The sequence below is a fragment of the Acartia tonsa genome, chromosome 8, assembly GCF_053477335.1.
Source record: "Acartia tonsa isolate MP-2025a chromosome 8, ASM5347733v1, whole genome shotgun sequence".
Classification (NCBI taxonomy): domain Eukaryota; kingdom Metazoa; phylum Arthropoda; class Copepoda; order Calanoida; family Acartiidae; genus Acartia; species Acartia tonsa.
The window spans coordinates 40,679,753-40,706,583 of NC_137267.1; the positions used below are offsets into that span (position 1 = coordinate 40,679,753).

Below are 26,831 nucleotides of genomic sequence, written 5' to 3' on the forward strand. Positions count from 1 at the left end.
TGATAGTTCCTAAAAAGTTTGCTTGTCTATTTCAAACATTTTTGGCTATATTTAGCGTATTTTTATTTGATAAAACAGTATAAAACAGGATATTAACACAAAATATACAAGCGAAGCATCTCTCGAACAAGTTTCTGTATTTAAATTTTTTTTTTATTTATTACTTCAATATCTAAAGCGTTGTATTTTTTAGCTTGTCAATGTATATGATTTGTTGTACTTCGCATATATGGATGTAGTGATAGCCTTGTGTAAGTATGTATTAGTCAATATTACATAATATTGAAAGATTCTCTAACAAAACAATGTATCTATAGCTTAAGTGAATAGGCAAAACAAGAATGTCAACACCCATTAAGAGGCGAAGCTTTACAAATCAGACATTGGGACAAACAAACGTTACCAACCATAGTGTAACAACTTTTGTTTTGACTGGTTAATTAGTTAATTGTAAAACTGTTTTAAACTAATTTTTGTCATTTAAAATTTAAATTAGATAAAATATTAATAATGACATATATGAAATTAGCAGCTAGGGTCGATTTCTCAACAAAATAGTTAAAAAACCTTTAGTGGATCTATGAGAAGCTTCATTGTAAAGGAGAACTATATAGATTCAGCGGTTAGTGAGATCCTTCGACTCTGACAGACAATCTGGTAGACTCGTACACTTCATGTTACTTTTATGGGTTAATCTTTTAACTAGGGTTGGCAATCCGGATCCGGAATCATTTTTGGCCAATTTTGGAATCCGGATCCGGAATCCGATTTTTAATAGCGGATTCCAGATTCTTATTTGGTAGGCTAGAATTAGCTTCTTGAGTTTTTTCTTTCAACTCCTCCTCTTTGAAGGCAAAGATTTTTCATAATTATATATAATATCTTTTAAAATCTGGTTCGATTCTCGGAAGTGAATTATTGAGAACACCAAGAACATTGATTTTTAGGACATATGTAGCACTTAATTTTTAAAAAATTCAAAATCCTTTTAAAATATTGCTAGAATCCGGATTCCGAATCCGGAATCCGAATCCGGCCTAAAAATTCGACGGATTGCCATCACTACTTTTAACAATATATTTTTTAGGTGAAAAAAATGAAGACAAACAATATTGACAAAAAATGCTAGGTCTTGCAATATTACATTTTCTCTTCTATCATAGGATTTTATCGGCTTCTCATCTAACCTCTAGGGGCTCTGTTTCTGGGAATGGTGTGGGGATGTTCCTAACCACCTTAAATTGCAAATTATGTAACACGCTGATAGACAGACAGACATACATACTATCTAATTGGAAAACAGTAAAAGTGTCTGGCTATGACGTCAGAAAAAATTAACAATTAACCAATGAGAGGCCGCTATATATTTTCCCATTGTGAATACTGGCTTCTCATTGGTTAATTGTTAATTTTTTCTGACGTCATAGTCAGACACTTTTACTGTTTTCATCTAATTGTTTATCCTTAAAATAAAGTAATAGAATGTCTGTCTGTTTGTTTGTACCAAAAGATCTGGCTAACTGTTGAAATTTGTTGAAAAACTACTTGATACAGGATAATGATTATGGACCTACTTACATTTTTAGGACTTGATTATAGAGTTGCTTCGCTTGAAACAGTACACTTTGTTGTCCCAGGAATAAACCTATCAAAAATCAGAAAAAATTGGTTGTTAAAAAAGTAAGAAAATCAACATGTTTAAAATGTACGTACGGACATTCTTGTAATGATTATAGAGTTGCTACGCTTTCTAAATCGTACCTAACTACTAAAGGAATCACCATGTAAAGTTTGAAATCGATAGGACAATTGTAACAAGCCTAAATTACCTAAATAAGCTATCCGTTTGTGACGGACGTATGGACGGACGGACCGACCCTAATTATAGAAAAGCTTCGCTTTTAAAAACATCATCTATTGTCTATTGGACTATCCTTAAAAAGGACAGATGAACCTGAAGATATATCTATAATATAAAGTTGAACGATGTCTGTCTGACTGTCCGTCTGAGGCTTAAGATCTTGACAACTGACTTTTTAAAGAACGTACCTATGCTATTTATAAAGTAGATGCACTAATAAAATGAAAGGGAGCAAATTGCACTTTCTAATTCGATCTTCCTACCAATTTAATTTAAAAGACAATTTTGCACTTTCTTGCTTCTTAATATTTCAACCCTACTTATTTTTGTTCTTTTTTTCTCTTCATTGTTATTTACAAAAATCCACGAACAAAAGTATATTTTTGTATTATACATTTAGTAAATCTTCAGAAATAATAAGGGTCCAAAGAATTTTCAATTTTCAGACAAATCGATTTATTATTACTTGGATGATGCATCAGATTTTGATGTACTCTGATAAAGTGATGCTCGCTACAGGCTACGGCACCCTTCCAATTTTAGAGTAGTAGTAGTGGTGCCCTTAAAAAGTATTTTTAAAATAAAATGCCTTTTAAGGTATTTTCTAGTTGAATTTATAAGCTCATTAACATTAATTTTAAAGCAACTGAAGATAATGTACATGGCGACTTTTCTGGATGAGGTTTTATAAACCATTAACCTATCCCCATTTGCGTGCAAAATTGTATACTTCCATTATCTATTTCTGAACCTTTGCCATTATTTCTTCCCCTTTTTTTTGCAAATGCAGTTCCTTGCACAATATCAAAAGGTTTTTTAAAATTTAACAACAAAAAGTTTACAATAAAAAGCCAAAAGTGATTTTTGAAGATGACAAATTATATTTTTGTTTTAATTAATCCTATAATTATCCATCTTGTTATCCTCGGAAAGCTTCTTATAGACACTCTTGTCCTTTTTTTTATCAAAGATTGAACCTTGCTTTTCATTCAAACATCCTCCATAAACCATTTTTTTTAGTAGCGAAGCAGCCTGTTAATTTTCTTTGGTCGTTCGTCTTTCCTTAATGCTATGGAACATTTTCTTGGCTGCTTTTAAAGATAAAGTACTGAAAGAGCTTCTAGCATACAACTTACTTGGTCTGTTAGTCCGTCGGTCATATACAAGGCCGTCCAAGCTATTTAATATTCATTTTTTTTTTTTTGGGGGGGTGTAGGTTATTATAATGTATTTCCAAAAATTCATAATTTTCTAATTTTCAATTCACCTTATCCTTCTAGCTCTTTCTTTTTCTTTCCCATGACCAATGATACAACTGCTCTATAACTTACTATATCTGTTTGTCCTTTAATGATTGTATGCTCTGCTGCTTTTTTTACTGAATCAAAGAAACATAAGTTGGTATAAACGTATTGAACTATTTTGTGTAATTCTGCGTGTAATAGAAATACATTTATTTTCAAGTAGATACTATTTAAAATAAATAAGTATGTTATCCATCTATCTATTTTTTTAAAGCGAAGCTTTTCTAAACGTTAGGGAAGTTATTAAATGTTGTTTTCAAACAAGAACGGATTATTTCTTTAACAATTGGAAACAGTTAAAAACAAACTGGTTTTTATGTTATAGACTAAAACCCAGATTCTAAGATAATATCTACTCATCTAATAAGCGTTATTATAAAACAGTTATACATCTAAGTTTGTTTTGGTTTCTAATTCTTTAAAATTTAAGAGGTACTCTAATTTTTTTCTAATGTCTGATTTGTTAAACCACGTTTTATGGATATTTTCATCCTTGTTCTATTTTTGCTTACATAAATATGTATTTCTTATCATGCAGATTAAATCATTTTTAAGTTTGAATTAAACTAAATAAATACAATGAAATATGATGTGAATGCTATATTTGAATTAATTTAAAATGACCTATAAATTGATGTACATCCCTAATAATGGTATACAAAATCACCCATTCTGTAGATTAAAATAAGTGGTTGAAACTTCCAAACACTCAACTGAAAGAATCAACCAATCAAGATTAAATAAAGTCAACAAGGTTGTTATACCAACTAAAAAGAAAACATTATTATAAAACTTTAGGAAATAGTGTAATAAACAGCCAATTGTCCCCTCTCTCTCTGAAAAACCTCTCATATTTATAATATACATATGATAATTCAATTACATAAACTAATGATGCTATTTTTATCAAAAATATGAAAACATTCAGATTAATATGCATATTGCAAAAAAATACATTTTTACCTAGAGATTATGTACAACAAATACAAGTAACATGATGTATGTTTGTCCACCTGTTTAAATGAAACTTTGGTGTAGGTTGATACCTTAACCCTCCAAAGAAAAATTAATAATTATACTAAAATTTATAGTCAACCTTCCACCCCCTTTCTGTAATGTTACTCAAGAAGCCTCCATGTGACCGTTCGTTAGTTTATTATAAACTATACTAGAGGTTGAACCCATATCAATTAGGGGCTATAGAAAGGGGTAGGAAGGGGTTTGAAAAATAGCCTAAGAACTTCCCTAGACATGTAAAAAGCTTCTTTAAAATGAAGAACCAATCGGTTACTGAAGTATTAAAATCTTTATATGTACTCTATATGATGGGATAGTCTTGTATGGCATGTGTCCGATTTAAATCTTCAATACTGGTTCAAACTTAACAAAATACAGGATTTTTATTGTCATCGGTAATATGAGCTATCTTCCTCAAACTAAGTAACCTTCTCAATAACATATTAAAGATTTAAATTTATCTGATTTATTATTAGACTTTATGACCAACATTAAATTTATCAAACCATGATAAGGAAGCCTTTAGTGGCACTTGAGTGTAAGTGAAAGGGATTAAGTTTAAAAAAAAAAAGTTTTTTTTAAAGATTTTTTTGGAAGAAGTAAAATTCTCTTGATAGGTAGGAGGTAATTTATATTTAAATATTTATAAAACTCTTTGGACCTATTAGAATCTTCATTGCAGAGAAGAACCATATAGGTCATTTATCTACTGACAGAGAGACATAAATACATATATCTTATTATTTTTACTTTAAATAAGGATAATAACAGCACAAATATTATGTGAAGTATTATAAGTATTGTAATAATACATATATAGATAAAATATAAAATCTAATTATTTCTCATAGCTAAAGATATATATTACAAGTTTATGTAAGATTAATTAATCCTGTGTGTATTTCTCAGTTAGGATATTGAGAGATCTTATAAAAAATTCGTATGTTGTATCAAACTTACTATATAACTTATAATTACTAGCAGATTTAGCTGTATGATACTTTACTGTCCTTCATTTTATAACATATAGTACTTTTCAAACTTTTAGAGAGAAAAAAAAATCTTTTAATACCCTGGTTGTAAAAGATACTATGTGTTATTCTTTATTTATATATCATGATGCCTACCACTTATAATATCTTGAGATTAATAATAACATAAAAAAATGATAAACACTTGAATATAATTAAAGATTATCCATTTTAAATAAAATTTTACATAGAGTTGTTACCAAGATGCAAATTTTGTTGGTTGTAGTCTATTACATGATTCAGAATATATTAATTTTTAGCTCTTTTTTCTGGGAAAAATTCAATGTTTTCCAATCCGTAAAAAGTGCAGCAACAAACTTTAATACAGCAAAAAACAGAAGTACAAATGGACAAACAGGCAGATAGACTAAAGGGACATATTACAATCATAGAAAAGTTATGCTACTCAAAGATGCAAATCTAACTAATGTATATCTTATTCCTTATTTAAAAGGCTGATATATTTCAAGTTTAATATCCTTAATTCAAAAAAGAACAATTTCTGTCTGTCTTTGACTCATCTAGTGGTGTAGTCAATGAAGTAATATCAAATTGTTCTTGTTAGGTAATTAACTTAATTTAAGATTATAAGGAAATACAGCATAACAGCTCTGGTGCCCTTAAAACATAAGTATTGGTAGGGAGAGGCATACATACATATTTCCATAATTAGATTTAATGTGTAAATAGGTAAATTATTTATGCCTGCAGTAGTCTGTATGTCCATAATGGAGCTATAGTAGAGTATCTAACATTGGAATAACAAGAGAACAAAAAACATACTTATATATATTGTTCCGTGCAGATTCAAGATTTAATTTAAAAATTAGATACGCACCCTAAATACATTTAGGCAGCTATAAGAAGCTTCACTAAAATTTGATTAAGTAATTTGCTATATTTCAATAGACAAATAAAACAAAAACTTACTACAATAGGATTATGATATAAAACCTTCTCTTCCGCCTTTTACCGAGTACCAAAGCAAATTTCAGGGGCGTCCAAGCTTTTTGTTTTGACGGGGGATAAACTTAGGGATATCAAATCTTTGAGGGGGTTAATCTAGTGTTTTTTTTCTATTAAGAGCTTGCTAAAATGAGAGGTTTCAAAGTTTTAGGTGGGCATATCTTACCCCAATCCTTGGACTCTAGACTAATACTATTTTTTTTACATATGTTTATAGTATTTGATTACAAATCTATTTTGATGAATTCATAGGTCTAATATGAACATAATACATTTATAATGTATATGAGACTATGCTAACATTGTGTTTACACAGTCATAGATAACTTGTTAATGATGTGAACACATTTCTTTCTTTGTTGTTTAGTTTGCATTACTATATCAGTAGGTATAGAACTTTAGATAAACAAATATACTGACAATTATATATATCAGAATTGAGAACTTTTGCATATATTTATATTGAAATAAAATTTGATTAATAGTACATTTTGTGATAAATTTTAAACCATCAAGTAGACAACTAAATAATTTTGTCAAGAAAGAAGGACATTTTTATCATCCATAAAGTTGGGTATTAGGTTGTAGTCAAATGCTCGTTTTAAGTCAAACTGTTCTTAATCATGGACTATTTCACAAAGATGACTCCTTGTTTGTAGTTTAGATACAGTTTAGAGACATTTTCCATTTTTTAATGTGTGTTAGGTGTATGAAGTATATAATAATTTAGTTGCAATACTAATTGAAATCTTTTTCTTTTATAAAAATATGCCTAATTTTGCAAAAACATCTTTAAAACATGACATAATAATCATTTATTGAATAGAACATAATTATATTTATAATATATGAGTGTAATCAATATTAATTAATGCAAACTGTATCCACAACTTCATATATATATATATATGTATAGTATTATATGATAGTAGAATATATATGCCAAAGTGCCAAATATATCTAGAGAAATTCCATATTCTAAAAAAATCTTATGAAAGTAATTTTTATTGCATATTTTCCATTGATTAATGTGTTTCCATCTATTAAGTCCAACTGTTCTTTAATTTAGTCTGTGTATCGGCCTGTCATTGGTCATTTGCATTTTATGACGTCATTATAAATAGCTTCCTTGATGTTTTTTGTATATTATACAGTGTGTTTTTTTTATGAGAACTTCCAAAAGTTGACTACAGAAAATCAATTTTTTTTCTTAGAAGATTTAGGCATAAGAAAAATGCACTAAAACCATTTTTAGAAGTTGACACCTAAGTTTTGAATTTTAGATTTTACTGTACTTTTTAAATAAAAACTGAAATATTTTTTTGGTGTTCTATTAATTGCATTAAAAAACGAAGAAAATAAGCCATTAATCATTAAATTCTGATAACTATAAGTGGGGTAAAATTGCTTTCAAAAAAGTTCTCATAAAAAAAACACACTGTATGTATATTTGTTATTGTAAATATAATATATCTATGAATGAAACCTAGGTAGGTATTAGTATACTAAAAAAAACAGGGAGGATGGGGGACATTGGGATGTATATTAATCCCCAAAGTCTTATAATAACGTTTTCTTTTTTCTTGACTTTACAACCTTGGGGACATTTAATGAATTTTAATTGATTGATTCATTTAGTTGAGTTTTTCAAGTAATTTTGTATATAATCATTGGAGATGCACATTAGCTAATTGGCCATTGCCTTATCCCTTTAGATCCCTGTTAACAAATAGAATGTGTACAATACAAATGCATAACCAAATACAGAATTCTCATATCTTAAATATATATTATGAGATCACAATATTTGCTTTTCCCTAATGTAGTTATACTAATGCGATCTTTATTGCTTAAAATTTGAAATATTTAACCCTTACAGATCGGGCCCCAATTCCCACCTTAATAGATCGGGGGGGGGGTCATATTGACCCCCCCCTCTATCTCGGCTTCTGTTACAGATAAAGACGTAAAATTTTTTTCTGGTGGTTCATGTGTATTTTTAGAGAAAATTACTTTTTCTAGTCATAGCAGTCAGGCCGCTCCTTAGCCGCTTTTTAGCGGCCAGCCGCTAAATTTTAAAACAGCTGTAGAGCGGCCAATTTTGCAGCTAGGATGACAAAATTTTAGGACGAACTTTTATTTTTCATAACAAAAAAAATACTTTTTCTGATCATCGCCGAAAAACGGCAAATAACGGAAACCGCCATTTTCGGCGGTTACGGTGGTAAAACGGCGGTTGGCGGCACCAATTAATATTTTTATCTGTTTACTGTTGCTCAAGGATTTACCAAAAAAAATTTTAGGTCTCTAGCTGTAATAGAAGCCACGATATTCATGATATATGTCTGTAGTAAAAGCCGGACAAAAATCGGTCATAAAGTCGGTCAGGGTGCGGTCAAACGGTCATAACACCACTTTTCTCATAAGGTCAGTATTCACCAAAAAAATATAGGTTTCTACCTTATACACAAAAGTCATAATGTAGAAATTAAGATTTATTTAGAATTTTTTTTTAATTTTTGTGCTACCCAACCGACTTTGACCGGACACCACGACCGACACAGACCAGATATCCTAATAAAATCAACTCTTGCCGACGTATAATTACTAAACTTAAAAAGTCATGAAGTCACAACTCTCTATCTCACCTACAAAAAAAATGACATTGAAAAAACTAGAGGGGGGGGGTCAATATGACCCCCCCCCCCCGATCTGTAAGGGTTAAAATAATAAGAAAGAAAAATGTTATATTGATAACAAAAACTGAATTTATTTGATTACTAATGTTAGACAGTATATATTATTGCCAAGAAATAATTCCAAGTATATCCTAATATACTTTATATTTTCAAGGAAGTAAATAGTTGTGTGAGAAAATGTAAAAAGCAAATCTAAAAAATATCTGATACTTTGAAATAATCTTTTGTTGTAACTAATAAAACAATTGTTTATTAGCAATCCTTTATGATTGTCTATAAAAAAAGCGTATTTTTTTTGCAATATTCTATAAAATTGGGTGCAAACATACTGTCAAACACGCTTAATTTTGATCAAACACAAAGTTTAAATTAAGAACAGTTTGACTTAATAAGCGCATTGGACTAAACTCTAATACACAACTTATACGGAAAATACGCGAAAAAATTATCCCTTTTATAAGAATAGCATTACAATAGGTGATGTTTATTCTTTGACATCTGATATATAATTTGTGATAGTTATAATAACATTTTCTTATTTGTTAACTTATCATTTTGGGGACTTTTGATTGGTTGGTTCATTAAGTTATTGTCCAAACATTTCATCCCCTAATTGCAATGTACAGAAAGTATGATTTGGTGTTTTATTATTGGGAATGTACATCAATTTATCGGTCATTGTCTTATCCCTTTAGATCCCTGGATGAAAGTGAAATAGAGAAAGTAAATGCTTGAGAGTGAGAGAGAGGGAATATCAGGGGAGGGAGTGGTCAATGGGCTTTTTATTAAACTAGCTCCAAAAGTTTTATAATAACATTTTCTTATTCATTGGCTCATCAACTTTGAAGACTTTAATTAATTTTTGATTAAATAGATCACAAGTGTCCAACTACTAAATGTAAATTTTGTGTATAATCATTAGGGATGTAATTCATTTTGTCGGGTATTGTCTTATCCCTTTAGATCCCTGATGGTGTGGTGTCTTGTGGGATGTCAGCATTAGAGGGTTTAGTATATTATGATTTTTATAAATACTCAAGTATTGATAGCTTGCAGTTCCTCCTAAAAATGTAAATTGTGATTTTATAGGGAAAATTTAGTTTTATTGGATTTCAGAAGGTTTTAACTGTGGCAAGTTATTCAATTTTGACCAAAAGTTACTGCTGAATCTTACTAATAAAGAAATTAGTTTTTTTATTGTTTTTTACAACCTTATTTTAAATAATTTTAAAAAAAATCATTAACATTTTCATGGTCACATTTAAATCCACTAATACAATAAGTTTGAGAAACCCTCTATTTAACATGGTCTTTTCTTATAATATTTATTACATGTAATTTGTGCCATATCATGCAACCACAAAAGAGAGTTTTACAATGGGATAAAACTTTTTAAACATAAAATTAATTATGCTCTCATTTTTTAGTAATGTACAAACAGTAGATTAAAATATGTTGGTGCAATTGCTCTGTGAGCTGAAAAGACCGTAAAAAGAGTGGTTTACATATCTTTGTGAGGTAATTAAAGTTAAAGGATTGAGGGGGTAGGGCTATGTTTAACTCTAATCACTTTCAATTGGGTCTTTATTTGCTTCAGAAATATAAACACCACAAAAATACAAAAAGCAGAATGTAATTTGCTGGGTTATATATCTACACTTATTACTTATACATGTTAGATGTAGGAATTGGTCTCTAAATGGTTAAATATAAATGTATGGGATAATGAAAGGAATTGTACAACAAATCTGGTGATCTGTTTCCACAAATGTTACAACATCAATTGAACAGTATCACTTGGCAACCCTCACAACACTGCTTGTCATTCTTGTATTCAACCACTATGGAGTTATATCATATTTCATACTCTTCAATAATTCATTATAAAATTCAATATTCATTCTATAAATATATAATGCTTCGAAACCGATTGATATCCAGTTTACAGCCATATTGAAAAATCATGTATAGCAAAACTTGTCCTAATCTTATATTTTTCCATTTTAATATCCGCGGAAAGCTGTCTTAAAAAAGATGTGATATATAACTAGTATTCTAATCTTTATTAAAATTAATTCTTTAGGAAAAAAATAGAAATCTCCTCAATGGTATTGTAAAGATTTTAAAGATCCAACAGTTACAAAACATCATACCATTATTAAATAAGGATTTTTTTCTTCTAAAAGCTATGTTCTAACCATTACATAAATTCATTGACAAATAATCTTTTTTTTGCAAAAAGAAAAATACAACTATCTACATTACCAATAAAAGGTCCAGGTCAGAGGTTGTAATGGCTGGTCCTTTATTTGATTGGAAAATATATTAATATTTCCTCAACAAACTTTTATATCACAACATCTCAGAAAATCAAATATTTTGAATTAAAATACTAATTCTAATGATTAAATGATATCATAATGCTTATGTTATTTTACAAGCAAATCTGAAGATATTTGTATAACTTTAATATTTCATCTAATCCCATATTTAGTTTGAGACATTACATTCAGGGCGGGAGGACACATTGAGCTGTTTATTACACTAGTCCCCAAAATCATATCATAAAGTTTTCTTATTCATTTGATTAACAATCTTGGGGACTTCAAAACATTGTAATAAAAATTGTAATATTTTTAAGGGGTAATTTTATGTATCATAATTAGAGATGTACATCAATTTAATAGCCATTGTCTTATCCCTCTAGATCCCTGCACCACATTTTATGTCCATCATAAATGAAAGAAATATGAAAAGCCAAAATAGTATAAGAAATGTAAAAGCTTATTCTTAGATTTTACAATAGATTTATTTAAACTAGAGAATAGATAATTTTTCTATCTTGGTCTTATTATGTACCAATTCAGAATGTAATAATTTTTGTATGGTTTATTCACTTACATTAATAAAATACACAAACAAACAGACAATCTTTATGTTACTTTTTGTATAGCATTGTTTGTTATTTTTTTACCTTGTAATTGAGTTTTGATGTTTTTCTTACTGTCTATAAGACTAACAATCTATTTGAAGATCTCATATGATTCTACATTTATATTATACACACAAAATATGTGGCCTTTCAGTTTTACAACTCACATGTGGGGGAACTGAAAGAGGTTCCTAAAAGATTCATATTTCTTTAACTGTAAAATCATGTTTATAATAGCCAATGATAATCCAGCAGATATTGATCGGTTTCGAATCCATTCTGGAATGGGTTTTGAAATCACATTTATCTTCTCCTTAGGATAAATTTTAGGAGTCATTGGAGGTTTGGCATTATGATTCAGGGATCTAAAGGGATAAGACAATGGCCGATAAATTGATGTACTGCAATGTTGATACTAAAGATTATCCCTTTTGTAGTTTACAATTGGTTTTAAAAACATTTGGACACTCAACTAAATGAACCAACCAATCAAATTCAATTAAAGTGTCCGATGTTTTTAAGCAGCGAATAAGAAAATGTTATATAAGACTTTGGGGACTAGTGTAATAAACAGCCCATTGTCAACACACTTCCTGATTATTATTACTTTTTGCTATTTAAAAAAAATGTAGATTTTGTGTCACCACCGTCCATTTTGTTCCGACATTTGTGTAATTTTAGTTTGATTTATGTACCATAGTCAAATCTCAGCGTTCCAGAAAATTTATCAATTTTTTGCCCATTAACTTCATATCATTATTGGTTGAATTTCATCTTGCAAAATGAATATTTTTATAATATTCTTTTAAGAAAACCATACCCCCACCCGCCTACAAAATTATCGATTTGGTCCATCTGAAACAATTGATATTTTCTGTTTTGAGAATTTAGAACTTCAAGAAGGGAGGGAATATTGCTTTTTTGTACCCAAAGATTTTATAATGATATTTGTTTATTTGTTTGCTTAATAACTTTGGATTGAATTCTGATTGGTTGGTTTGTTAAGTTGAGTGTTCAAATGTTTCAACTATCAATTGTAATCTACAAGGGGCAATTTTGTATATCAAGATTGTGTATATATCAATTTATCGGCCAATATCCCTTTAGATCTCTTAAAATTAATCTTCATTGTCCAAAATAAAGATTGGCTTGATAGTCAATAGGATATGAAAAGAAAAAGTACCTCCTTTTAATTTAAAAAAAAAGTATACTTAGTGATTGACTGACAACCCTCAATTACTGCACTGACTAGCCCTGATAGACGAGAAAGAAGTTTTTATATTTTTATTTATTATTATATTTTCCATAAGTAATATTATTCTAAAAATTTAATAAAACTCCATTGTTGCTTATGTAATATATGTGTTTATTATACAAATATTGTGTCTCTTATTTCTCTTAGGTCTGTATATTTGAATTTTTCTTTTTATTTTGGAAAAAAACAGTCCAAAATATTCTGAGTAGGTTTTGGCTATGAATTTTATTATGGTTTTTGTAAGGTGTAAGGTAGACAAATTCAGATGTAGTTTTATTTTCTTCTTGGATCTAAAGGGATAAGATAATGACCGATAAATTTATGTACATCCCCAATGATGATACACACAATTATCCCTTCTTTAGATTATAATTAGTGTTTCAAATGTTTGGACACGTAACTCAACAAACCAACTAATCAAAATTCTGTAAGAGTCCCCAAAGTTGTTAAACCAGCGAATAATAAAACGTCATTTAAAACTTTGGTGACTAGTGTAATAAACAGCCTTTAGTCCCCTCCATTCATAAGTTTTTCAAAAAATGAGATTGATTATAAATAGTTACTAGGTGTAATTAAATGTATATATAAAAGTTTTTATAATTATTCTTCTAGCCGTTCAAAATATAGTCTAAAATTTAGGTATTTAATATGATGTTACATTTTATTCAAATCTTCTTTCATTAAAGATAGATTTTTTTCAATGCATTGCTTCCTTATATTGTGTCAGTTCGGACAGGATAGCTATGACTTATCATTAATTTAGGAATGTTTGGCATTTTAAATTCGGCATGATGATGCTTGTTACAGGTATAAAAAAGAAAGCATATCAACTCTTAAGCAATACCAGTTCGTTGAATCTTGTCATCCTATAAAGACATAAGATTACTTAAAAACACCTTCTTTAGAATTTACCAGTTCCATAAGTATGTCTATAACGCTCTAGACAATATGGGATTTCAATGTAAAGTGATATGCAAAACGTAGGTGCTTTATGGACTTTATTCTTTTATCATTTACTAGTAATCAAACCCTTTCTTTTAATTCTTCTTATGGATGGCATCATCCTTGTTGAATTTTGTAACATGGAATTAATAGATTTTACTTCATAAAATGTAACACCCACCCACTACATACAACATAGAACAATGTATATCTTTATATTCCTTAAAAATATTTTAACATCCCCCATATACAAAGTATTACACATTTAACCCCTCCCCCCTTTCCCAGGGCCTATAATAAAACATTAAGGGCAACACAATAAACGATAAACAAAATTACCCTTTCTGTAGATTTCAATTAGAGGTTGAAAAGTTTAAACGCTGTTAGCTTGAACAAACCAATAAAGATTGAATAAAAGCACACAACGTTTTTAAGCTCACAGAGAAGGTATGTTTTAAAACTTTGGAGACCAACAAATCTGAGCATATTAGGATCTATATAATAAAGACATCGTAGGTTTAGACCAGTGTGGATAAATAATTTTTTTTTTTTGGGGGGGGGGGGATGGATTTTGTGCACCACTAACACATGGAGGGAAAGTATCAAATATTTCAAAGGGATTCTTAAAAGATGAAAATTCGAGAGCGAAAGACAAAAGCAAAGGGGACAATGAAAAGAGAATGTATGATGGGAAGAGGGAGGGGGCCGGGGGGGGGGGTGGATTGTGAAATTTATGGTTCGTAATAAATGCATCTTACAATGCGCTACAGAGGAGAATAATGGTGCTAATTTATTACAACAAATACTTTAATTCTAAAAAGATCATAAGTGTTTCAAGAAGTAATAAATATAGTACATCTCGATGGTAAAACTGGCCTCATAATCCGTCAAACTTAATAAAGAAATGATTGCAGACAAACACCTTTGTTTATTTTTTGTTATACATGTACGATTCATTTTGATAATATGAGTGACGACATTTTTTTATTTATAATTTCTTAAAAGCTGACTTTATCTATAAGAAATTATTCATAGTTGACTTGTTATGTATATTTTGTCATATGCTTCACTTTATTCGGGGGTAATGCGAAGGAAATAAATAAAAGACACTTTCGAACTAAAGTCTGTACATATTTCAACCATTAACATGACCGGATTGTTCTTCTACAGTTAACTAATTGGCTGATTTAGAACGTGTGTCTCTAGATTAGTGTGTCGCTGTAGCTAATTTTAGATTTTAGTTGAAATTTAAGAGCTCCTAGAAGTGAAAGAATGAATAGAGCAAAATTTGGCAAATAATTTTATCACCATCAAAGATGACAATATCCACTTTGGCGCAGCTTTAATCAAAGATGACAATATCCATTTTGGCGCAGCTTTAATCAAAGAAGATATTATCCATTTTGGCGCAGCTTTAATCAAAGATGATAATATCCATTTTATCGCAGCTTTAATCAAAGATGACAATATCCATTTTGGCGCAGCTTAAAACAAAAGATTTTTTTTGTTATTTCTGCAAAATTTTAAAGTGTTATTTGAATCAATATATACTATAAAGAAAATCACTTTATAATGTTATATTTATACAAAGTAGAACGATGTCTGTCTGTATGTTTGTCTGTTTGTACCAAAGGATCTCGCTAACTGCTGAACCGATCGGTTCCTGGAATGGTTTATAACTATTTTGGGGAAGGGTACCAAAACCCTCCCAAGAGAAATCACAAAAAGGTTGAGAAAAAAAATTACGTATAGACTTGAACACAACATTGAAATTATTAGAAAATTATAGACAACATTTAAAGTGCCACTGGAGGCCTCTAGGGGCGTAGACGCTAGTGTTATATAAAGTAGTGAGGATTTTATTTGATCAGTTGAGATCCATTTAACTGATTGTGATCTTAATTTTGGGGAATGTTAATATAGGTTCCAAGGTGGTTTTTAAAGGTCCTCTTTCTTGAATAGGGAGCTATTAATGCTTGAAGCGCAGTTGCTAGTTCTACATCTATAGTAATACAACTATTTAATGAAGTCATTATATCGTCAACTTTATATAAACACTAAATGTAATAAGTAGAGATGTATTACAAAGACAACTACCTGGCTCCTGTTTTGATAACCTGATAACCTTGGCTGTGTTAATATTTACGATGCTATTGGTTGATATTCAAAGACCAAATCGAAGATCGGCAAAGGGTCCACGGCTTGGGGTTATACAGTTATTTAACCCCTTCCACCTCTATTGTTTTACTTTAATCAATCCACATCTAACCATGAAAAAATGTGTGTGAGCTATTGCCACCTTAATTGTTTACATTCTCAATGCTTTCTCCAAAATTTAAAGCTTTACTTATCAGACAGAGAGGGGACAATGGGCTAGTCCTCAAAGTTTTATGATATCGTTTTCTTATTCGTTGGCTTAACAACTTTGGGGACTTAAGTTAATTTTGATTAGTTCTTTCATTCAGTTGATTGTTCAAACGTTCCAACCACTTATTATAATCTACTGAAGGTGTAATTTTGTGTATCATCATTGGGGATGTATATCAATTTATCGGTTATTGTCTTATCCTTTTAGATCCCTGATTCCTTATGCACACAATTGTCCTTGTTTATAATGTTTTTTCTTCTTTTCAGATTAAATAATGTAAAATGTTATTTGAAGAATGAATATTGTGATACAGTAAACGAGAATGTTTAGGAATATAACTTAACTACAAAGTCACACATTTCAATTCATTGCAAGGCAATTATGTGTTTGATAAAAGAAATATGACAAAATTTATAAAAGCATTATTTAATAAATAAGACAAATCCATTTAACATAAGAGAAACTAAATTCGATACAAAAATCCAATGTTTAATTGCTGTTATCACAGTTAGCACATCGTATTATAGACAACTTCCCGCGGTATTAAAATAAAATTGAAAGAATAAAAACAGTTTTGTTAGCCCAGGGTCCGATGGGTCCGAGGCACGAGCTAACAATCCTGGTATTAAACATATAGTTTTTTTTAATTTGAGTTGAAAATTGTCTGTAATACAATGCTATACATGATTTTTCAGCATGTCTTCGAAGCGGTTCTAATCCACAGCACACCAATCGGTTTCGAAGCTCTACTGGGAATTTGATTAAATATTAGTTTTTTTTATATAGACAGGATATCGATTAAAACATAGAATTCAGTATGATAAAAATACGTAGAAGTCTAATTGGTTGTCCTTTGCATTATGGGTTGCTGTTATCCTTGTTTAAAAACTCAATTACATAAGTTCTTATTAAGAAATGGGATAAGAAAAAGAAATCTGTGTGGATATATTTGTGCCTAGCCAATCATAAATTTTGGGAGAAATTCCTTCTGAATAGTCACTCAGTAGTAACTAACATTCAGGAATAAAGGTATTACAAAAATATAAACCAAAATATGTATGTATAAGGTACTAGAACAAACGTAGGAGTGACAAATGTCGGAGTGGACAAATGAAACTTAGCCTAATCTAGCCTATTTTAAACCACAGTGTAGGTTTTTTAAATACCTAAACACTGCTGGGGGTTATTTGTATTTTCATATCTTAACCTAACCTAACCTGTATAGAAACACCTAATTAACTTAATATCTTAGACACTCCTGCATTTGTCCACTCCGACGTTTGTCACCCCTGCCTTTGTCCTGGAACCTAAATGAGGCCAAATTTCAAATTATTAAATACATTTATTATAAAACCACTTAAAATTTGTTTTTAAGATTATAATTGAGAGTTGGATTGTTGCTAGAGATAGACAAATTTTGCCAATCCTATTTATTAGGTTTTTTGAGATTTTGGTGGGTTTTAGATGGTTTCTAGCATTAGAACAAGGTATTAAGAAAGGGCTTTAAACCCTTTGATATTTTCAAGAGCTCTAATTGCCTCAATCCAACAAAGTATTATTTTATTTTTCCTTTCTCAAAATGTTATCTTCCTTTTTTAAATAATAATCTAATCCTCTTATCCCTTTAGAAATTTGTGTGAGAGAGTGGGCAGTTGTCAAAATAAAATGGTTCAAGTCTTCATCACATAGAAAGAAAGAAAGAGACAGGAAAGCAATATTCTTCAATGATTATTACTTTTATTGATTACCATAGCTGAAGGGTCAGGATGCTAATTTTAGGGTGTCCACCAAAGAATAATACAAATATAATGTTTATATTTGTTTTTTTTAGTACAGCTAATAAAATCTCCCCAGTGATCTAAAGGGATAAAACAATGGATGATGAAGTGATATAAACCCAAAATAAAATTATTGTAGAAAAATTGAACGCTTCTGGTTTGTACAGCCCAATTAATCTATTTTTCCTTACCTCCCTGCCTCTCACTGTTAGTTTTTTCACAAGGATGAACAAACATACAGACAGGTTTTATTGTAGATTAGCTTCGCTTTTAAACATTACAAATATTTACTACTCAAAAAGTAATGTCTTGTAAACTTTGTGATTGGCTGAATAGACATAATATGACATGTGTAGAAAAATTAGATTGGGTGGGAGGAAAAGTAGGTCGATTACAAAACCACATAAAAATAAAGAAACATCATAAAAATTACAATTTTAATCTAAATTTTGTTGGTTAAAGTTTTAACAACAAAAATAATCTGTTGTGATTGTGATTAGTCTAGTGGTTTCTTAGATCTTAGTAGACATACAAACATAAATTCAGCTACTTTGGTATACTAAATAAAATCTAAGACTTCATAATAAAACTTGTTCTTATGCCTGCGGGTAACATGGAGAGCCCTATCCCTAAACATTTACTAACCTAAACCAAAATAATGAAGATGTCTCAGTCAAAAAAAATGCTTCTTTGTTAATAACTTAATTTTCTTTTTAAAATTTCTAAGACAAAGGTTTTGCTTTTTTGTAAGAAAAGCTTGAGATATTAATAAAATTAGTCCAGATGGAATATTCAGAGAAAGAGGGGATAATTAGCTGGTTATTACACTAGTCCCCAAATTTTTATAATAACGTTTTCTTACTCGGTATTCGTTGGCTTAATAAATTTGGGGACTTAAGTAAATTTTGATCGGTTGGATTATTAAGTTGAGTGTTCAAACATTACAACCAATAATTTTACGGTACATAAGGGGTAATTTTGTGTATTGGGGATGTACATAAATTTTATCGGCCATTGTTTTATCCCCTTAGATCCCTGTATAATATTGCTAATACAGTGAGAGAAGGAAATGTAAAGAAATGAAAGATTATCAGAGTGGTGTGTGAATCAGACAAATATTTATATACAGGGTGAGTCACATAAACCTAAACAAAGTAGTAAGCTTTCTTGTCTTAAGCGAAGGATCTCACTAACTTCTGAAGCGATAAGGTTCTGCTTTACAATGAAACCTCTTATAATTCCATGAGAGATTTATAACTATTTTGGGGGATGATATCTTTCCACTCCCAAGATAAATCCCCTCTTCCTTACCTAGTTCTATTATATAAAGTAGTAAGGTTTTTGTCTGAATCCTAAGATTTTAATAAATACTGAACTGAAAGAATTACCCTTTTTAAGAAAGCTCTACATTTGGTTTTGGGTTATCTATTTTTAGATTTAAGCCTTTGGAAGATTTCAGGCTATATCTAGCGCCATATTGAGAGAAAATTTACCAAACAATTGCTAATACTTTTTATACCTTTCAAAATAAATTTCAAAAGCAGGACAATTCGTTTAGCGCACCCAAGGTCGCCCAAGGGGAAGGGTGATGTAAAGTTGTATTTAATCCCCTTTCCCCCGAAACAAAATTTGTTGAAAATGCACTAGATAAACTACCTCAAATCCTTGAAAACGCTCATCTTCATCAAATAAAAAGCGTAGACGTCCTTGAATGCACCCTGTATTTTTTTCAGGTTAAAGCCAGCAGAAAATTGACAAAATAAAGAAATGAATTTGATATCTGGAGGCGTGTATAAAGCTTGGCTTTTAAAGGTATTATTTATACATTTGCAGTATTAGCGAAGCTACTCTTTGGTTGATTTCATGCCTTTGTCTTAAACAAAAAGATTAACAAGATATTTTTTCTTTATTAATGAACAATATATTCTAATGTAAACAAGAATACTAGAATACCAAGTTTCACTCATGTATAGCATAATATTGCAGATAGTTTTCCACGAATATTTAAATAAAAATCACAAAAATAATACGATTTTTGTAAACTATTAAAACTTGTTTTAATATTTTAATTTTTCATTAAAAAATTTGTAGAAAGATGTTTATAATACTATTTGAAAAATAACTATTTTATATCAGACGTCTTTTTTAACAAAATATAATACAAAATGCATTGTCTTATATGACCTACTAAAGCTTATAATTTTATCTAAAAATGTATTATATTTTCTATCTAGAAATATATAAACATAAATTAAATTTGCCGCACAAAATTGCTTTTGTTTAATCCCTCTAATCGAACAGTGGAATTCACACATATGCCATCCTCTCCTTGTTTCATCCTTTTAGCGCATCCGCTCAACGTCTAGGAGGTAATAGGTTCGAATCTCGGCTTAACACCAAGTAATAACTAAGGATGTAAAAAAATTGTTCCTACTACTGATATGCCAGGTGCCCGACATAATAGATTTAGAGTAACAGACGTAACCCCTTACCATGTAAGTTAGAACTTGTTAGACAAATGGCGTGAAATCAAAGGGTTAATACTCTGAAAGACTTTTGACCATATAACCATATTAAGTAAGATTGGTTCAGTAAAAATAAGATCTAACAATTAGCGAGATCCTCCGGTACAGACAAACAGACAAAGAAACTGACATCATGTTACTTTATTATGAGGATATAGACATTCATACCATAGACTTTAGAATAGCATTTAAGGAACGTTGGACTTTCAAATACATTAGTATCCAAGATCCCTAATCACGCTAATCTGCTAGCTGGTTAAAAAACTTTGAGTACTTTTATTGAAGTTTGAATAGTTGAATTCAAATTAGTATACAATGAATTTATCTACATAAGGGCCAATTTTGTTTATGAGAGAGGGGCGTTTTAGGAACTTCACTAGCGATAAGTAAGTTGTTGAAATTTATTTCTTTACAACAATGTCGAGATGAATTCAGCATAGTTTTATTATTAGTCTAAGTCGCAAGTTCGGAATACACGGATGAAGTCTTAGATATTTTTTTACCTATAGCCACTAGAGGCCTATTAAATTTATGTTAGGATCAGCTGTTAACCAAATAATATCTTTCGTCAAACAAGTTTTTTGGCGATTTTTCTCGCGACGGTGATAATACAGATAGATACAGGATAATGTTTATGGACATACTTACATTTTTAGGACTTCAGGAATCACCATGCAAAGTTTGAAATCGATAGGAAAATCTAAAATGCCTTCATTAACGAAAAAAAGTTATCATTCTCGGACGGACGGACGGACGGACTGACCCTAATTATAGAAAAGCTTCGCTTTTATAAAGTATATAGAATTTATAATAACAGCACAAATGTTCGACATTCTTTAAAAAAAACAGGGATCTCAAGAGATAAGGAAATGAACTTGTACATCCTTATGGATGAAAAACAGAATTACCACTACTGTAGATTATGATTATTGGTTGAAAAACCTGGACACTTATAGTTTCCAACCGACCAATAAAAATGCTATGTAAGTACAACTTTGGGTACCAGTGTAATTTACAGGTCAATATCCCAAACTCCCTTTTAAAAAACAACAATACATAACAAGTAAATGTAGGACGTATATATAAAAAAGTGTTTCTATTTTTGGAACTTTTTTCCTATTTTCGCCTTTCTGAGAACAATTTACTTAATATTTTTCTTACTAACAAAACCATTCATAATTTCTTTGTAATGCATTTATCTTATACTAGCGGATATGCCACTAGAGGCCTCAGGAGCATTTTAGATAAAGGAAGGTCTCTCCTCTTTTAAATTAAGGCTTTAAGAAGTAAGAAGTGAAATGAAATTTAGAGTAGAGGTGTTTTTTTCTAGAGGCGATTTATTTTGATGGTACACTTCCCAGGACCTATGCGAAGCTTTATTGCAAAGGATAATCTATTAATCAAATCGGTTCATCTGTCAGCGAGATCATTCGGTGCAGACAGACATATAGACATTCATACATCCTGTTACTTTTATATAAGGATTATTTAATACCTAAGAAAACCATAATTTCTAGGTAGTGCAATAAAAAATGTGCTTGTTAATTTTAAGTCCAAATTTCAGCATACATGTAACATACATGCTGCATGTATAGCCGCATCATATATAATTCAAACAACTGAAATAATAAAGAATAAAACAATTTGTCATTTTAGCTGTTTGTTATAGCTAAGCTATATACTTAAGAAACATAATTAAACTTATATTTTTCCCCTTATATATAGTACTAGCGGCGTCGCCCCTAGAGGCCTCTAGGGGCACTTGAGGAGAAGAGAGTGGAATTTGATAACCTAATTTCTTATTTTAGATTTTAAAAGAAAAAGTTTTTAAACAAATTTTTTTGCCCCCCCCCCCCTAATTTTATTTTTTTGTTGAAAAATTAAAAAAAAAAATTGGGGGGGGATTGGGGGTGTCCCACCCACCCCAAGAACATAGTTATAAACCTTCCCGGGAACTATGAGAAGCTACCCTGTTAAGGAGAACCCGATCGGTTCAGTGGTTAGCGAGATCCTTCGGTACAAACAAACACACAGACACACAAACATCCTGTTACTTTAGTATAAGGATAGTTTTAAATATAAGCTTTTTGATTAGAAGAACAATCAATCTTCTATTTCTTACAGCAGCTATCAAAATTACGGAAAGACAGACATTTTTAAATCATAGTGTAGATGCTCATTGGTCATATTTACATAGAAGTCTTTCTAAAAAAAGTTGTCTATATTTATAACAAGTTTTATAATTACATTTTCCATAGCCAACACTCTTCCTCCAAAGGTATAAAAAACAAACAGACATACGGACAGAGTAACTTTGCTACTGAAAACTTAAGTCCAAGAATCGATATATTATTACTTGGATATTGAACCAGATTTAAACATACTCTAATAAAGTGTTACTGGCAGATTGCTAAACTAGCAACATCTACCTCATCTCCACCCCTCCTACTGATTGAGCGAACTGGCCCATAAATCAGGTTCATGTTAGCAACTAAAATTTAATTTTCCCCTGTCAAAATATCCACGTATATTCTATATCCATTAGTCTACGAGTCTCTCTCTCTAATGGAACATTGCCCATTTTGTGTATTTGTGTCTAAGTAGAAAAATCAATTTACCTATTCATCTATCTTTGTTACATATGGCTAAAATATATCTGTATACACTAAAATAAAACAGAGAGGGAGGGGACATTGGACTGTTTATTACACTAGTCCCCAAAGTTTTTAATAACATTTTCTTACTTGTAAGCTCAACAACTTTAGTGACTTGAAATGAATTTTTATTGATTTGTTCATTAAGATAAAAGAATCCAAACTTTTCAACCACTAATTGTAATCCACGGAGAGGTAATATTGTGCATCTTCACTGGGGATGTACATCAATTTATCGGCCATTGTCTTTTCCCTTTAGATTCCTAAATAATGACATGAATATTACTGTTTAGTTTAAATGTTTTTTTTTATTTGGCGAAAAATATAAAGATTTCTAATATATTTGATATGTGCTAAACCTGCAAAAAAAATGTGGCAGGAAAAAAGTTTTTTCCTTATGTTTTATTGTTTTACTTTTCAATATCTGCACTAAGAAGATTGGACACAATCCAATATTTTGTTTGTTGTCCCTTAGACATAACCCCTTAACCATTAGAGATTTAGAGACTATTACAGCTTTACTCGTAAGAAAATGAATATTGGACATATGTGTCTATATTGACAGGGGAAAATTTGTTGTTAATTTTCTAATATGGACCTCATTTATTGGCTAGTTCTTTCATCCAGTAGGAAGAAAACGAATGGGTTGGATCGTTATTTTAGCCAGCTTTATCAAGAAAATAGAGGGTCCAGTTTATAAAAGATGGGTTCTACCAAGAGAATTGTAAGCGAGATATATGCTTTCTAAATTGCTTTTATGCAGTATAAGTCTTCTTTCCAGTACAGATAATGAATTATAATATTTATAGTACCAGTGGCTTCGCCTCTAAGGGCTCTAATTCGAAGGGATATGGAAAGTTAGAAAAAAAGCTTAAAACCATCCTGGGACATGCAAGAAGCTTAATTATAAAGGAGGATAATTGTAAAGGAGGACCATATCGATCCTTTGCTATAGACAAAAAGTCTTACTACTTTAAATAATAGGATAGTACCAGAGGCTTGACCCATAGCATCTAGCAGCTCTGCATTTAAAGAGGATAATATGGGGGCAGTGAATAGCTTTAAACTATCCGAAATCTAAAAATAAGATAGCATAAAACCATCCCAGTGCCTATGTGAAGCCTACCTATAAAGCAAATCTCGATCAGATTTTTATTATGTGAAATCTTAAACATAAAAACACTACTACTTTGTTTAATAAGATTACTTGGATGGATATTTATGCAGATATTTATAAAGATTTCGTCATACAATACAAATGACCAATGATAGGCCAATATAGATTTGATTGACCAATGGTAAAATATATTCTGGCTTATAATTGGTCATTTGTATTGTATGACGTAATTTTTTATTAGGCACTATAAGTCTTCCCTAAAAAGTAGAACTGAATCAGTTCAGTAGTAAAATTTTAATCTTCGGACAAAAAACTTTACTAATTTATATATTTGGATAGTACCAGTGTGCTTTGTTCCTAGCCTCTAGTTTCTCTTCTTCAATAGTTGGGTTAGAGCTTTAAAAAATTATGGGAGGAGTAATATTTAAAATAGGACATTCTACACCCCCTTCCCAGAAATAGTATAGAAGCTACAAAGGATTAAACCTAACTTTTATGAAATATTATAATAAATACAATAATTACGGCAACTGTTTTTGGTGATCATATACAGATAGAAAGATATATAGACATTAAGATTAGCAACATCCATAAAAGCTAAGCTCGGAAACTTCTGATCAAAGAGTTCTTACGCTTCCTAAATCGTACCTAATTGTTATGGGAATATCCATGCAAAGTTTAAAATTGTTAGGACAAATCTAACCAGTTTAAATTTTAAGGAAAAGAGCTAACTGTCACTGGCGGACTGACGGAACGACCCTTATTATAGGAAAGCTTTGCTTTTAAAAGATAGATAGAAGATATAAATTGTCCCACTTTATTGTATGTTGGAGATATTGATAAATATGGATAAACATTAATCTTCACAATAATCTCTCTCTCTCTCTCCTTCTCCCTGTCTCTTTTTCTCCCTGTCTCCCTCTCGCTCTCTCTCTCTCTCTCTCTCTCTCTATCTCTCTCTCTTTCTCTCTCTTTCTATCTCCATCCTGACTTCTTTCTTCACCTCAATTTATTATGTCAAGAAAAGAGTATTTGTAATATTTTTCAAACTAAAATACAAAATACAAATTTTACAGTATGGCTTTGAAACCAATAATAATCCACTGGATTAGAACCGGTTCTAAGTATACTGAAACATGTATCGTTTCCTTTTATAGACAATTTTACTATCCGCGGAAAGATGTCTATATTAAGATGTGATAAATATTATAATATCAGGGACAGAGGGGTCAAAGGATTGTAAATTATTATGGTACCCGCTTGCTTAACACATTGGATACTTTTGGTACATCATGATATGTTGGTTCAACTACCATTTTTCACCAATAATGTTAAGGAGTAATTTTGTTTATCCTCATTGGGGTTGTTCATCAACTTATTGTTCATTGGCTTATCCCTAAGATCCCTGTAAAAATATATACTTTTGAGTTGCTCTATTTATGGTTGACATATTGTCATAAAGAGGTAACCAGAATAAGAATACAAAACACACACATCCACACACACACACATAACTTCCCCCCCCCCCCCACACACAAAGGGCGTGCAGTAGGAATTTGAATATTTTTTGGTAATATAAGGGGGGTTAAACACATATTGTAAAAAAGATTGAAAAAAGTATTCAAATTCCCCCGAAAAACAACCATAAAAGCGAAGCACTGAAACGTTAGGTCAAACGAATATTAACACTTGTACAGTTTCAGAACTTAATATGCAGAATATAAATGTTTAAGTTTAAACAAAATTGTAAGTAAATTTGGTGCAAAACTGTTTGATTACAGGATACTGTTTAAGGACATATTTACATTTTTAGGACTTGATTATGGAGATGCCTTGCTTATAACATTTTAACTTTTTGTAATAGGAATCATATGAATAGGATAATTACATAAAATCAAAAATGTTGTAACCCCCTAATCCCCTTCCCAATTATTTTTCTATTCACGCCCTGGTACATCCAACAGCAAGCTTTTAATAAAACTGTCAGTTTTCTTGAAGATTGTATTTTTCAACACTTTGACTTTGTCATAATATTTGATACCATGGCTTTTTAAATATTTAATATTATAAAAAGCTATTTATAGATAATTCCCCTTTTTCCTAAAAATGTAAAGTTCGGATATATAATTTTTAAAGGGTTTTCACATATTTATTCGATAAGTTTCCTTATAGAAAAATGAAAACAGTTTATTGAAAAATAACAGACTTAATATTTGTTTTTGCTAGCGGAAACATTGGGTGCCTAAGTTGCACGAAAATACAAAATATACAGACGTACCAACGTCAAAACAGAAAAGCTACAATCATACTTAGATAACTATAAATTATATATCTCAAATATTGTAAAATTATGAATGCTACCCACGAACCAAAGCCCAATTC

General features: G+C 30.4%; 1 protein-coding gene and 1 long non-coding RNA gene across 2 annotated transcripts in view; both read left to right on the forward strand.

The window, feature by feature from the left end:
- The first annotated feature begins 16,639 nt into the window (after window positions 1–16,639).
- LOC145325575 (uncharacterized) lies at window positions 16,640–18,082 on the forward strand. Its single transcript, XR_013881520.1, has 3 exons — window positions 16,640–16,750; window positions 17,289–17,404; window positions 18,004–18,082. It is a non-coding gene; the product is annotated as an uncharacterized LOC145325575 (long non-coding RNA).
- A 1,100-nt stretch (window positions 18,083–19,182) lies between these two features.
- The window catches only part of LOC145326615 (uncharacterized), a 70,075-nt gene continuing 62,426 nt past the window's right edge, over window positions 19,183–26,831 (forward strand). The window contains exons 1-2 of the mRNA XM_080169985.1: window positions 19,183–19,283; window positions 19,887–19,965. Coding sequence (XP_080026111.1) covers window positions 19,921–19,965 — 45 coding nt within the window. The 5' untranslated portion in view covers window positions 19,183–19,283; window positions 19,887–19,920. The remainder of the gene's footprint in view (window positions 19,284–19,886; window positions 19,966–26,831) is intronic.